Raw genomic sequence first — 15,000 nt, forward strand, 5'->3', positions numbered from 1 at the left:
CACACACACAGACACACACACACACACACACACAGACACAGACACACAGACACACACACACACACAGACAGACACAGACACACAGACACACACAGACACACACACACACGCAAGCACACACACACACACACGCACACACACACACACACACACACACAGACATGAACATACGCATGCATGCACACAGAGCTGACCCAGAACTAACTCACAGCTGCAACATCCTCCATTTATGCACAAGCAACTCAACACTGTTAAAAGCAGAAATGATTTTACACACCAATACTTACAACACACGTTGTGCAGATCCACTACAATGAACACTAACAGGTACCTCCCAGGAATAATGTATTGCCATGTAGTAATAACATAGTAATAACATAGGGAGTTAACTTTCTTGAAAGCGGAAGGTCGTGAGTTTGATACCCGCTTCAGGAAGCGACTCTACCCTGCCGTTCGCTACCATACAATATATGCCATCTGATCCTAGATTTCCGTCTCAGGTTGATATGATATCCTTGAGCTGGTGGGATTATGGAGAGTGACAGGACAAACACGGGCCTTTATCTCCCGCTGAGCCAGAGAACAGACCTGACAGTCACACAGTAGGCAAACAAGCTACGACACAACGCCACTTCACCCTCCCTCCATCACCACCACCACGTCAGCTCTGTCTCTGTCTCTGTCATCTGTGTCATCTCTCTCTCTCTCTCTCTCTCTCTGTCTCTGTGTGTCTCTCTCTGTCTCTGTCTCTCCCCCCCTCTCTCTCCCTCTCTCTCTCCCTCTCTCTCCCTCTCTCCCCTCTCTCCCCTCTCTCTCCCCTCTCTCCCCTCTCTCTCTCCCTCTCTCCCCTCTCTCCCCTCTCTCTCCCCTCTCTCCCCTCCCTCTCTCCTCTCTCTCTCCCTCTCTCTCCCTCTCTCTCCCTCTCTCTCCCCTCTCTCCCCTCTCTCTCCCCTCTCTCCCTCCCTCTCTCCCCTCTCTCTCTCCCCTCTCTCCCCTCCCTCTCTCCCCTCTCTCCCCTCTCTCTCCCCTCTCTCTCTCCCTCTCTCTCTCCCTCTCTCTCCCCTCTCTCCCCTCTCTCCCCTCTCTCTCTCCCTCTCTCTCCCCTCTCTCTCCCTCTCTCTCCCCTCTCTCTCCCCTCTCTCCCCTCTCTCCCCTCTCTCTCCCCTCTCTCTCTCCCTCTCTCCCCTCTCTCTCTCTCTCTCTGTAAACAGCTTACAAACAACCTCGCTACTGGACTGCTGAGGATAATTCACTGCCCCAGAACAAATTGAATTCTGATCTCCTAAAAAAATCTCACCAGCGTCTCAAGGAATTAAAAAAAAAACATTAAATTACTTTTGCTCCTTGACACCAAGCAATGATACAATTCCTTTTTTCTTTCTTTCACTCATTTTTCCTTTTTTCCCCCTCTCAATATTGGGCATCGGACCCAATCTCAGAAGCGGATGGCGATTGGCTGGTGTGGTGATATGAGGCTCAGTGATTGGCTGGTATGAGGCTCAGGGACGACATCACAGCTGGGACCAGATGGGACCCGAGGCAAAGCAGGAAATGGGCCAAGCAGACAAAAACAGACATTTAGATAATTAACACAATCACGCACGCATGCACACACACACATACACACACACACACACACACACACACACACACACACACACACACACACACACACACACACATAAATACAACACTTATAAGCACAAACAGACACACACAGACTGTTTGTAAGCATAAACACAAGCGCTCACACACACACACACACAAACATACATAAACATAAACACATATGACTATAATTCAGCATAAACAAGCACACACAGACAAGAGCATAAACACACACACACACACGCACACACACGCACGCACACGCACCCGCACACCCGCACACACGCACACACACACACACTCAAGAGTAAAGTAGGTAGAGCGGGTGGGAGTCTGAGAGAGAAAGTCAAAAACCGACATCGCGTTCTAAACTTGTTATCTCGCCGTGACCTCTAAATGACCCTGCGGTGGGCGTGAGCCTTCAGCAGGAGGAGGGCAGAAACGGAGCCGTTCCTCAACAGACCTCACTGTCAGACGCAGCCTCTCCAGCAGACAGCAGACAGCACTGGGAGGCTGTGTGTGTCACTCTGGGAGAAGCGCCCGCTCAACTCAACTGTCATTCCCATGTATTCACATCCACACGCAGTATGGAACCCCAACATGAATATTCCATTCACATTAAACAATAAAAGGCCTCTGATTTTGTCGGGTAAACAAAACAGTATTAACATTTAAGCCGAAAACAGAGGGAAGGCAGGGAATGTTTGGGGGTGGGAGTCGTGGAGGGAAACGCTGATTCGTGAGGTGTGGTGAGCTGGCGTAGGGGTCGGGGGTCGGGGGTCTGGGGTCGGGGGGGGGCGTGGCCAAGTCACCACACCAGTTCCCACTTAATGAATCAGCGTTTTTCTCACTCAAGCTTCAGATTCACTCAGAAACTACTGATGTACGATGAGTATCTCTCTGTCTATCTGTCTATCTGTCTATCTGTCTATTTATCTATCTGTCTATCTGTCTGTCTGTCCGTCCGTCCGTCCGTCCGTCCGTCCGTCCGTCCGTCCGTCCGTCCGTCCGTCCGTCCGTCCGTCCGTCCATCTATCTATCTATCTATCTATCTATCTATCTATCTATCTATCTGTCTGTCTGTCTGTCTGTCTGTCTGTCTGTCTATCTCTCTATCTATGTCTATCTGTCTGTCTATCAGTCCATCCATCTATCCATCTATCTATCTATCTATCTATCTATCTATCTATCTATCTATCTATCTATCTATCTATCTATCTGTCTGTCAGTTGGTCTATCTATCTATCTATCTATCTATCTATCTATCTATCTATCTGTCTGTCAGTTGGTCTATCTATCTATCTATCTATCTGTCTGTCAGTTGGTCTATCTATCTATCTATCTATCTATCTGTCTGTCTGTCAGTTGGTCTATCTATCTATCTATCTATCTATCTATCTATCTATCTATCTTGTCTTCCATATTTAGTTCAACACCCACGGCTACAGTCTAGTATATATACCTCAGGGGAGGCTGCTGGAGGTAGAAATCGGAGGATGGGCTCATTTTAATGTGTGTTTGATACCTTTCCTCATTCCATTCCATGCATTACAACAAGCCTGTCCTCCGATTTCTACCTCCAGCGGCCTCCCCTGGTATACTGTCCCTTATTGTCCACCATTTCCAAATGTCAATAAAATATATTTTTTTTCCGGGGATTCAGAGAGGAAGGATTGTGATTGGAGTGCTGTCATGGCAACAAGGGTAATCTAGAAGAGGTAACTGTATGTATAACCCCGAGCCCTCTCTCCTTCTGTGGAAAAGACGTCTCTTCTAACTTGTGTTTACAAGAGTTACATAAACGCTCCTTTGTCAGCACTCTGTGTGTGTGTGTGCGTGTGTGTGTGTGTGTGTGAGAGTGTGAGTGAGTGTGTGTGTGTGTGTGAGTGTGTGTGTGTGCATAGTGTGTGTGTGAGAGTGTGAGTGAGTGTGTGTGTGTGTGTGAGTGTGTGTGTGTGCATAGTGTGTGTGTGTGTGTGTGTGCGTGCGTATGCGTACAGTAGTGTGTGTATGTGTGTGTGTGTGTGTGTGTGTGTGTGTGTGTGTATGTGTGTGTGTGTGTGTGTATGTGTGTGTGTGTGTATGTGTGTGTGTGCGTGTGCGTGTGTGTGTGCGTGTGCGTGTGTGCGTGCTTCCCCTCCTCTACAGGGTGCCTTCTGTAGGACGCCGCTGAAACAGTTCCCTTTTCTCTTCCCCTTCATCTTTTTATATCTTCATCCGCCGCCTTGGCAGGCTGCCATTCAAGTCTTTCTCTCCCTCTCTCTCTCTCTCTCTCTCTCTCTCTCTCTCTCCCTCTCTCCCTCTCGCTGTTCGCCCGTGGTATTGTTGCTGTTGAGCGGGGCGTGGGCGTGAGTTCCAACGCTGGGTTGGAAAAGCGGCCTGATGTGGGCAAAGACACAGCGTTCCTGCTGAGAGACTGACTGCTGCTCTCATCCACACACCTCATCCCCGCACATTGTTCACATTGGAACGGCTCCTCTTGAGAGCTGACACCGTCTCCTGAGCGCTCCCATGTTACTGGAAGTGTCTGGCTATGGGGCTCACGCCGATGATTAACATATGACAGGCGTGTGCGTTATGTGACGTGACACACGCAGGAGACGCGGGGGGAACGTTTTTACGTCCGGCAGCCCCCTCGCATGGGCCGTCCCTGGGAATTCATCTCAGTAATGGCTGCAGGGGTCAGCCTGAGAGAGAGAGAGGCTGGGTGAGAGAGAGGCTGGGTGAGAGAGAGGCTGGGTGAGAGAGAGGCTGGGTGAGGTGTAAAAGAGAGGCTGGGTAAGAGAGAGGCTGAGTGAGAGAGAGGCTGGGTGAGGTGTAAAAGAGAGGCTGGGTGAGAGAGAGCCTGGGTGAGAGAGAGGCTGAGTGAGGTGTTAGAGGGAGGCTGGGTGAGAGAGAGGCTGGGTGAGGTGTAAAAGAGAGGCTGGGTGAGAGAGAGGCTGGGTAAGAGAGAGGCTGAGTGAGAGAGAGGCTGAGTGAGAGAGAGGCTGGGTGAGGTGTAAAAGAGAGGCTGGGTGAGAGAGAGGCTGGGTGACTGTAATGTGGAAGACTTTGATGTCAGTTGTAATACAGGAACGCTGTTAAAGGAGGCATGGCAACCAAGATCTCTAAGCACCCTACCGAGGGCTGCAGCTAACGTGACTATGACAGCACGGGGGGGGGGGGGGGGGTGGAAGCTGTGAAGGACATGTGTGGTGAAGCTGTGGTGGGAGCTAGCATGGCTGTTCTGGGGTGGGGTGGGGGTTTCTTGGGACCTGTGATGAGGTGGTGGGAGGGGGAAGGGGGGGGTCATGGTATGGCAGGGGTGGGGTGGAGTGGAGTGGAGTGTCCGTGCGTGTCCGTGTGTGTGTGTGTGTGTGGGGGGGTAAGATGGAGCAGCAGAAGGTCCATGGCACAGAGCGATTGATGCAGCTCAAGGGAGTGATGTTGGTGCGCTCTCTCTCTCTCTCTCTCTCTCTCTCTCTCTCTCTCTCTCTCCCTCTCTCCTCTCAATCTGCTGGGCTTGGCTGTGAGTCAAAGACAGTGACAACGGAGAAAGAATCACCCCTCTCACCCTCTGTTCACATGGGGAAGCAACGGCTGACATGAGAGGGACTGAATGTTCAATCAACAATGGAGAATGACATTCTGTCCGACCTGCATAACTCCCTTGTGTAACACACAGACCCGCTGACGATGTACGAAAATACCCGTCGTCTGAACATTGCAACATGTTCTCATCACCTTTTAAGGAGATTAGACCGTGTCCCTGATTTGATGCTAAGCTAAGCTAAGACACTGGAGAAGGTCTTTGAGCTAGGCTAAGACACTGGAGGAGGTCTTTGATGCTAAGCTAAGCTAAGACACTGGAGGAGGTCTTTGAGCTAGGCTATGATGCTGGAGGAGGTCTTTGAGCTAGGCTATGATGCTGGAGGAGGTCTTTGAGCTAGGCTATGATGCTGGAGGAGATCTTTGAGCTAGGCTATGATGCTGGAGGAGGTCTTTGAGCTAAGCTAAGATGCTGGAGGAGGTCTTTGAGCTAAGCTAAGATGCTGGAGGAGGTCTACGAGCTCGGCTAAGATGCTGGAGGAGGTCTTTGAGCAAGGCTAAGCTAAGATGCTGGAGGAGGTCTTTGAGCTAGGCTAACTAAGATGCTGGAGGTGGTCTTTGAGCTAAGCTAAGATGCTGGAGGAGGTCTTTGAGCAGGTAGGACAGAGCTCTGGGCAGTGTTTTCCTCGGCTTCCTCCTCCTCCTACCACTCCTCCTCCTCTTCCTCCTTGCCCTCATCCTCCTCCTCCTCCTCCTCCCGCTGCTCCTCCCCCTCATCTTCCCCTTTCTCCTCCTCCCGCTCTTCCCCCTTCTCCTCCTCCCCCTCATCCTCCCCTTCTCCTCACCCCCCCTCCTTCTCCTCACCCTCCTCCCCTCCTCATCCTACCCCTTCTCCTCATCCCCCCTCCTCCTGCTCCTCCCTCTCATCTTCCCCCTTCTCGTCCTCCTCCTCCCCCCCTCCTCCTCCTCCTACCCCTCCTACCCCTCTCTTTCTCCTCCTCCTCCCCCCTCCTCCTCCTCCTCCTCCTCCTCCCCCTCCCCACCCTCTGGAGTGGAATAGGCTTGCATTCATTGCAATCACTCATTGGGATGAGGACGACTGACCATTAGTGTGTCCGTTTCTGTGTGTGTGTGTGTGTGTGTGTGTGTGTGTGTGTGTGTGTGTGTGTGTGGGGCGTGTGCGTTTGTGCGTGTGTGTGTGTGTGTGTGTGTGTGTGTGTGTGTGTGTGTGTAGCTATGGGGAGCTGCTGAGGGGGGAGGGGAGGAGAACAGGAAAGAGGAGGAGGGGGGGGAGAGAGAGAGAGAGGAACTGTTTAACATTATCATTGAGCATATGCCCTTCCCCCTACCCTGTCCAATCAGTAAGAGACCGCCAGGCAGGAAGAGAACAGACAGTCACTCATTGCTGAGCTCCCAGGGGGCCGAGGGTGTTGGAGGGGTCATTGAGAGACTGCCCCCCCCTTCCCCCCCAGCCTGCTATTACATAGGAGCCATGTTGACCCCCAGCAGGCAGCCCTAGTCCTACAACCTGTCAAAGGAAAAACAGCAACACAACCTAGATGTAAACTGTGACTGCCCATGGGGAGCAGCAGGGACAGAGACAGGCAGGAGGCTGGGGGGGGGCTAGGGGCTAGGGGCTAGGGCAGGGGGGCTAGGGCAGGGGGGCTAGAGCAGACAGGCTAGGGCAGACAGGCTAGGGCAGACAGGCTAGGGCAGACAGGCTAGGGCAGGGGGACTAGGGCAGACAGGCTAGGGCCTAGGGCAGATGGGCTAGGGGAGACAGGCTAGGGTCTAGAGCAGATGGGCTAGGGAAGACGTGCTAGGGGCTAGGGCAGATGGGCTAGAGCAGACAGGGATTGGGGAGGGGGGCTAGGGGAGGGGGGCTAGGGCAGGGGGCTAGGGCAGGGAGGCTAGGGCAGGGAGGCTAGGGCAGGGAGGCTAGGGCAGGGGGGCTAGGGCAGGGGGGCTAGGGCATGGGTGAAATGTTAGTCTGGTTTGGTCAGACTTGCTGATGTTTTTTTTTTATCAGAGAGCAGCTTGATGCAAACACCCATGTTCTTTTAATGTAAAGGGTAAATACACACATATACGTACACACACACATGCGCACACATACACACACACACACACACACACACACACACACACGCACACTCACGCACACACACTCACACACACATTCACTGTAGAGATGTAGTGAGTTAGATTTGTGAATTTGGAAGTTTCAGCACCATGGACAGCAACCATAGGCTAGTGGCACTGGCAACTCCAGAAGCCTGGTGACTGTAGTTGCCCGGGGAGAAGAAGGCATGCCAAGATGAATAGGCCTACTATGAAATATATCAAAACAAAAAATCTCACTTACGATAATCACTGATGATCAATGACTCGATGTCAGCTAAAAGCATCGGACTATAGACCGTCATCATATGCTCGAAATTGTTCCGTTTTTATTTTTCTTAAACAGCTTGGCACAAACATGATAAAGTACGGTCATGCAAATGTCAAATACTGACATAACTTTAGGACTAACATGTCCACACAGCAAACAAGACTAGAGTCGCGAGGGAACAGGGACTATCAAACCTTAGTTTCTACGAAAAAAATAAAGCAAGAGCAATCATGAGTAGGCTAAAATCTTACCTTCACAGATATTTGAAATGTACCGGGTCTCATCTGCGGTGGTGTTAGCCCGTAAGAGCTCTATTCCGACCATCAGTGAGGCTGGGAGACACCGAGTGGTCGCAGCCTCCGGCGAGAATGATCAGTTTCTGTCACTGCCTCGGTGGTCCCTAAACTGTTGTGTTGACCTCATCCGTCTCACCAAATGACCTCTGTCCGAAAAGTGATAGCCTTTGTCCGAGAAATAGTTTCGGCTATATGAGCTCCGGAATGGAAAAGAAATGTAGCTAAAAAAAAAATGTAGCTAAGTCAGTGTCCACCGACCAGCAAAGTAAAAGAAATCTCCGAAATTCGGTATAAATACTCACTTTTGGTCTATGTAGCACATTTAATTCATGCCGTAAGGTATTTCCACGTTGCTGATCGAATCAAGTTGTTTTGTTTTGTGTCGCGGTCCTCACATTACGCTCAACTCGTTCATTTGGGAATAGAAAAGTATTAAAAGCCAATTCTCAAGGCTCCTTTCGATTAAAATGCAACACAAACCCCCCGCAAAAGTCTCAAAAGCTGTTTAGGATGATTTCAAAAAATGTCCAAAGAATCGCAAAATGTATGTTTTGACGTACACCATCATCAGCCGCTTGCATGGAGTTTGGTAGCTTGGTATCTTCAAAATAAAACGGTCCCTACGAGAAGAAAACGCACAACAACGGTATGTGTAACGGTGAGAGGAGAAAATCACGACAGCTCCATATCACCAGCCAGTTTTCCACCATTAGAAGAGGTCAGATTTCTCCTGCTCGATGCTCCTTTGAGATGAAACCGACGGAGATTTGAGCTTCTCCTTCTCCCCTCCTCGCCGTGCCTCCGCTGGCTGCCGTTAGCCTGTGCTGCTGTCACCCGGTCGGATCCTTCGGCGGGATAGCCCCTAAACTGCTGATTCTCGTGGACTGCGCTGCGTATCGAAGCAGTGTATTTCAATGCGTTCGCAGACAGAATGGAATAATTACAGGCTGAACAATGATCGGTGGTGGTGAGGCGACGCTCCAATCCAAGCCTCGGATTGAGCATGGACGCAAGAGAGACGAAATCCACGAAAATATCACCTCTAGATTCTGTAAAGCGCGCTTGAGCATTGAGGTCATTCAAATCAGCGCTCCGATGCCCAAATGTACATAATTTATGTAAAGTGACATGGTCATAACTTAAATCGGTAGGCTACACAATGGATTTCAATATGGAGCATCCTTTAGAATAGCCTGTACTTTGAGAACTCTCTTTATTTTCATCGCCAAATCAGAGGACCAAACGCGCTTCTAAACTGATCTGCAGCTGCACTTTCAGTGAAGCGGTTATCACATTTCTTTAATTTTGGCCTGCATGCCATGTCATTGTAGACAGACACAACACGCGCGCGCGCGCGCTCACACACACACGCACACACACACACACACACACACACACACACACACACACACACACACACACACACACACACACAATAAAAATGTAGTGGGCTAGGTTGGTGAAATTCGATGTATACTATCAGTTATGATTAGCATTATTATGTCAACATGAACATGTATGAGTGCACTCATAAGCCCAGTCACTGAGATCACATAGATGACAATTAGGAAGCATCGTTCTGGCGCAGAGTGAGAGCCGGGGCACAAAGAACATCGGAGGCTAGGCTAGGCTAACTTGGCAGCAGGCCACAGCAAACAGAGGTCCATCTGCACGGCCTAGTTGACTTGAGTTCAGCCAGGACGGTAATGATGTGTGTCTGGGCTACTTAGCGGGCGCTGAGCCCCCCAGGGCAAGGCCTGTGTATCGCTGAGAGTGCATTTTAGCCTGTATGTGGGGCCACTGGCAACATACATGTCCACCTAACCTCTACATGCTGCACACTACGAGGTAGGATATGAAGTGAGAGCTTCACATCCAAAAACGTAAAAAAATAAATAAAATAAATAAAAAATCAAGGGCCATGTGTATGATGAACTGACTTTTGAATGATTTGATGAAAGCACTTTGTCACAGAAATGTGTTGATAATATTGGACAATACTGGCTGGTGTGGAGTAGCTGTGTGAAGACAGAGATATGTGTCCTCTCCCAAGGGTTCAGACGGTGAATATGGAAAAACAAATGACAGGTCGTGTCTGGTACAAACCATTCATTAGATTAAGACTGCAGACAGCGTTCTCCCCCCCCGAGTCCCCCCCTCCCCCGCCTCCTCACCCTGGAGCTCAGCTCAGATCAGCTCAGATGAACGAAGATAGTTTGAGAGAACGCGAAAACTGGGGTTTTATTGCATTAATTATTCAACTTTCAAATATTGGAGGAGGCTGGGATTGGGTTGTATTGTAGTGACAAGGTGTTGAAATATTCATGCTTGGAAGGAGACAGTTAGAAGGGAGGCTGGAAGGAGACAGTTAGAAGGGAGGTTATTATTTTTTGTTCTCTGGCATCAGCCCACTCCCGTGAGACAGTAACCAAGTACCCACAGACTGACCACACACACACACACACACACACACACACGCACGCACGCACGCACACGCACGCACACACGCAGGCACACACGCACATGCAGGCACAGGCACATGTGCACACACACACACACACACACACTCTCTCTCTCTCTCTCTCTCTCTCTCTCTCTCTCACACACACATATACACATATACACACACACACACACAACACCCCCACACACACAACACAACACAACACAACACAACACAACACAACACAACACAACACAACACAACACAACACAACACAACACAACACACACACAGGCTCTCTCTCTCTCTCTCTCACACACACACACACACACACACACACACAGGACAGGACTGGACCAGAACACCATGAGGTCAATAGGTGAAAGTTTACCGTAGGCTTATCATCATCATCATAATCATCATCATCAACATCATCATCATCATCATCTTCACGGTGTGTGTTCTACCTCTACATAGACATATACAACCTGCGATTATGATCAACACTACACAAATAGTATGATGAATCATTATAACACTAATATAATAATAATATATAATACTACTACGAAAGCATTCAGTTATAATGCGTTATAATGCGTTGGTAACACTGTTGTGTTCAGTTGTGTCCTTGCCCAGGACGGCCAATCAGAGTCTCTCTGGGCCCCATCTGTTCCCCACCTCACCCTGAGCATGCTGGGACGTTCCAGGCTGGATAATGTCAGTGACGGCCTCAGGCTCTCTGGTGGCTCCTAGTGTTCCTTATAGTCCCCCAGACACACACACACACACACACACACACACACACACACACACACACACACACACACACACACACACACTCACACACACACACACACACACGCGCGCGCGCGCACGCCCTCACACATGCACTCCCACACGCACACTCAAACACACACACTCACACACACATTCACACACACACACACACACACACACTCACACACACACACACACACACACACACACACTCACACACATTCACACACACATACACACACGCCCTCACACACACACACACACACACACTTACACTTGCTCTCTCTCTCTCTCCTCCTTTGTGGCGGGTCTTTTGTGCCATGGCGGAGCAGTGAAGCAGCAGAATCAGTGGAGGGGTGTAGAGTGTCGTCTCTCAGTGAGGCCCAGCACAGTGTCACGTCTCTGGGTGTCATCCCACCCGCCCCTGGCCCCGGGGGCCACACCATCATTACATTAGCCCCACTGCCTATCTGCTCCCATCATAGATCTGGTCCACTTTTAACCTCCCCCTCTTCCTCCTCTCCTCCCCTACTTGTTTGCTCCCTCCAATATCACTCTCTCCAACCATCCCTTCGTCTGTCCGTCCGTCCGTCTGTCCGTCTGTCCGTCCTCCCTCCCACCCTCCCTCCCTCCCTCCCTCCCTCCCTCCCTCCGTCCATACTACCATCCCTCCCTCACCCATATGGCTGCAGGGGTTGAGGTAACCTTTTGGACCAGCAGGAAGGTGTCGATGTTTCTTGATTGACAAAACACAATTGACAGCGTTTGGATTGTACCTGCCTTCTCCCTGGCCTGGAGGGTCGGCCCATGGGGGGGGTTCATGGTGTTCTACCTCAGCCTCACAACACCTCCCTCTCTCTCTCTCTCTTTCTCTCTCTCTCATTCTCTCTCTCTCTCACCCACCCTACACACCTACACACACACACACACACAAACACACACACACACACACACACACACACACACAGGAGCCTCACAACTCAAAAAGGTCAATCACGATGAAAATGTTGCGTGATATGTTGCAATTACAGTCTCATTCTAGCTGTTGTGTTCTGGTCTTATATCCCCCGCTACGAGGAGAACCGCTAACATGTTCATTAAAAGCCACTCATTAAACTCCCTTGTTTTCCATTAGCGGTGGCATTTCTGCGTGCCCGTGGTTGTTGATTAGACTTTGAAAGCTGAAAGCAAAGAGCACCTGCTAATCCCTGGTGCTTAGTGAAACAGGACTGCGGCGTAAAGGCTTTCAAAGCTTGTCATCGAGTAGGGGGGGTTTACGTCCCAAACAAAAACAAAAACAACAACAAAACAGAAACGGAGAAGGAGTTCGGGTTGGCGTTGAAAATCAGCAAATGTTTGCCGAGATGTTTGATCGTATCGCACCGAGACACAGGTGGTCGCTGCCTCTAAATGGGCTTGTCATCGAAAAAAAACAAAAAAACACAGAACCTAACGTCAGAGTCCTCTTAAAAGTCAGTCTGTGTTTCCGACTGTCCCGACGCCCAATCCAGAGAGATTGAAAAGGCAATAAAACTCAGTTAGTCCAACTGGATTGCCATTGATAATGTCCATGGTCAATTAGGATCAATTAGATACTGGCAGAAGCCGAATTTCGTGCTTGACCCGAGGGCTTAAAGAAAAACAATCGAATTTTCGTCAACAAACATAATGCAATTAGGCCAGATAGAGAGAGACTGGTCACATGGGGGGCGCTCTTAAAGACTAGGGAGAGGGAGAGAGAGAGGGATGAGAGGGGGACCAGAGACAGACAGAAGCCAGAGGAGGAAGACCTAACCAAGAGGAGTCAGAGAAGAGAAGACGAGAAGACGAAGGGAGAGACACCATATAGAGAGAGACAGAGACTCCGTACGAAAGATGAGGGGTTGAGAAGACTTGTCAACGGAGGGCAGGAAGGACTAACCAGACCCAGAGAAAGAGAGGAGAGGAGGAGTACCAACAGGAGAGAACATACTCTCTAAAGAAGAACACCTTACTCTGGAGGAGGAGAGAAGGACAGAGGAGAGAAGGACAGAGGAGAGAAGGACAGAGGAGAGTGTGAAACAGTGACTTACAGGAAGGCAAACAAACACAGACAGACAGACAGAAAGACTGACATCCAGACTGACCTCCAGACAGACTGACAGACTGACAGACCTCCAGACTGACTGACAGACATCCAGACAGTCATCCAGACTGACTTACAGACATCTAGACTGACTGACAGACATCCAGACAAACATCCAGACTGACTGACAGACATCCAGATAGATAACCAGACAGACAGACAGACAGACAGACAGACAGACACAGAGGGCTCACCACTCCGAGAGGCTATGCGTCTGCTGAACAAGGACCTGAGGTTGCAGGACGTGACCGTGATGTACCTGACCTTTCTGGCCACCTTGGTGGTGATCCTGGTAGCCTCCTACCAGGCAGCCAGCCCCTCCTCCTCCTCCTCCACCTCCCCCCGCGAGGCAGCAGCACCCCCCCTGGTCCTGCCCTACCACATGCCCCTGGACCCCCGCGGGCAGCTGCAGCTCTCCTGGAACATCTCCTACCCCCTCCAGGAGCTTTACCTGGAGCTGCAGGTCAATGCCCCCAGCCTGGGCCACGGCCTGCTCCTGGGCATGTCCGACCGCGGGGAGCTCACCAACGCTGACCTGGTGGTGCTTTGGTCCGACGGGCAGCAGTCCTACTTTGGGGTAAGCCAAGCTGGGGGGTTTTCCGCCATTTTGTCCACCAAGAGTGGCGGAACGGATCCCGGGTCCAGTCTGCTCCTCCGGTCATGCACTGCCTGGGTTGGACTGCAAAGTAGCGACAGCAAATGTTTTTATTGTGTTACTTTGAAGGTGAAGGAAGAGGTGGAGGGAGAGGTGGAGGTGGAGGTGGAGGTGGAGGTGGAGGAGGAGGTGGAGGGAGAGGTGGAGGTGGAGGTGGAGGTGGAGGGAGAGGTGGAGGAGGAGGTAGAGGTGGAGGGAGAGGAAGAGGAGGAGGTGGAGGAGGAGGTGGAGATAGAGAGAGGTGGAGGTAAAGGAGGAGGTGGAGATGGAGGTAAAGGTGGATGTAGAGGTTCAGTAGAGGTAGAGGGAGAGGTAGAGGAGGAGGTGGAGGCAGAGGACAGATTAGGTGCTGGACAGGGGAGGCTGGTGGAGGTAGAAACACGTGTGTCTGATACCGTTCCTCATTCCATTCCATGCATTACAATGAGCCCGTCCTCCGTTTCCTACCTCCGCCAGCCTCCCCTGGTGCTGAAACCAGACTGGAATGAAGTATCATTCGATGGCCGTAGTCACCATCTCCCGATCGTAGGAATCTCTGTCTTGACCTTATCAAGCACAATGTTATTGTATTGTTACTGTGGATTAAGCAGTTATTGATTATGGTGTTTTTAAAAGGTCAGATCGAACCTAGATTTACGACAAAGGGATTACTGTAGTGCACATGAAGACATTGCTGGTGTCATCACATTCCACCAAGAGTGGCAGAATGGATTGTGGTCCTCTGGGGCTCAGTTGGTAGAGCATGGCGCTAACAACGCTTAGGTTGTGGGTTCGATTCCCGCTGGGACCATATGTACTGAAGTATATGCACTCACTGCAATGTAAGTGGCTTTGGATAAAAGTGTCAGCTAAATGGCATATATATATTCCATGAAATGACCAAGTTTCCCGAATGAACAGTTAGTTAACTCATTTAGTGCCGGGGGTGAAAAGTCTCCGAAAATGCATGAATTATGATGCTTCATTTTGTCAATCAATCGTAAATCTAGGTTAGCTTGAACCTTCTCAAAGTGTTTTGATTGGCACTCTAGGTGGTGAGTGTTCCGGAATTCTTTGGCAGTTGATGAGTTTTTAATGAAGTGTTCTGTGTCAACATACAGCGTATGCTCTCCCAAATGTTGCCGGCACCCGAAAGTCTTTGACTCAAAAGTCAGATCCTGGAAACCTGGAACG

General features: G+C 50.3%; 1 protein-coding gene across 1 annotated transcript in view; it reads left to right on the plus strand.

Annotated features, from left to right (window-relative positions):
* Positions 1-13,380: 13,380 nt before the first annotated feature.
* Positions 13,381-15,000, plus strand: part of dbh (dopamine beta-hydroxylase (dopamine beta-monooxygenase)) — a gene marked incomplete at both ends in the record, with an annotated part of 13,212 nt that continues 11,592 nt past the window's right edge. Inside the window, one exon of the mRNA XM_083669966.1 lies at positions 13,381-13,749. Coding sequence (XP_083526092.1) covers positions 13,381-13,749 — 369 coding nt within the window. The remainder of the gene's footprint in view (positions 13,750-15,000) is intronic.

This window comes from Argentina silus (genome assembly GCF_951799395.1).
Source record: "Argentina silus genome assembly, chromosome: 5".
In the NCBI taxonomy this organism is placed as follows: domain Eukaryota; kingdom Metazoa; phylum Chordata; class Actinopteri; order Argentiniformes; family Argentinidae; genus Argentina; species Argentina silus.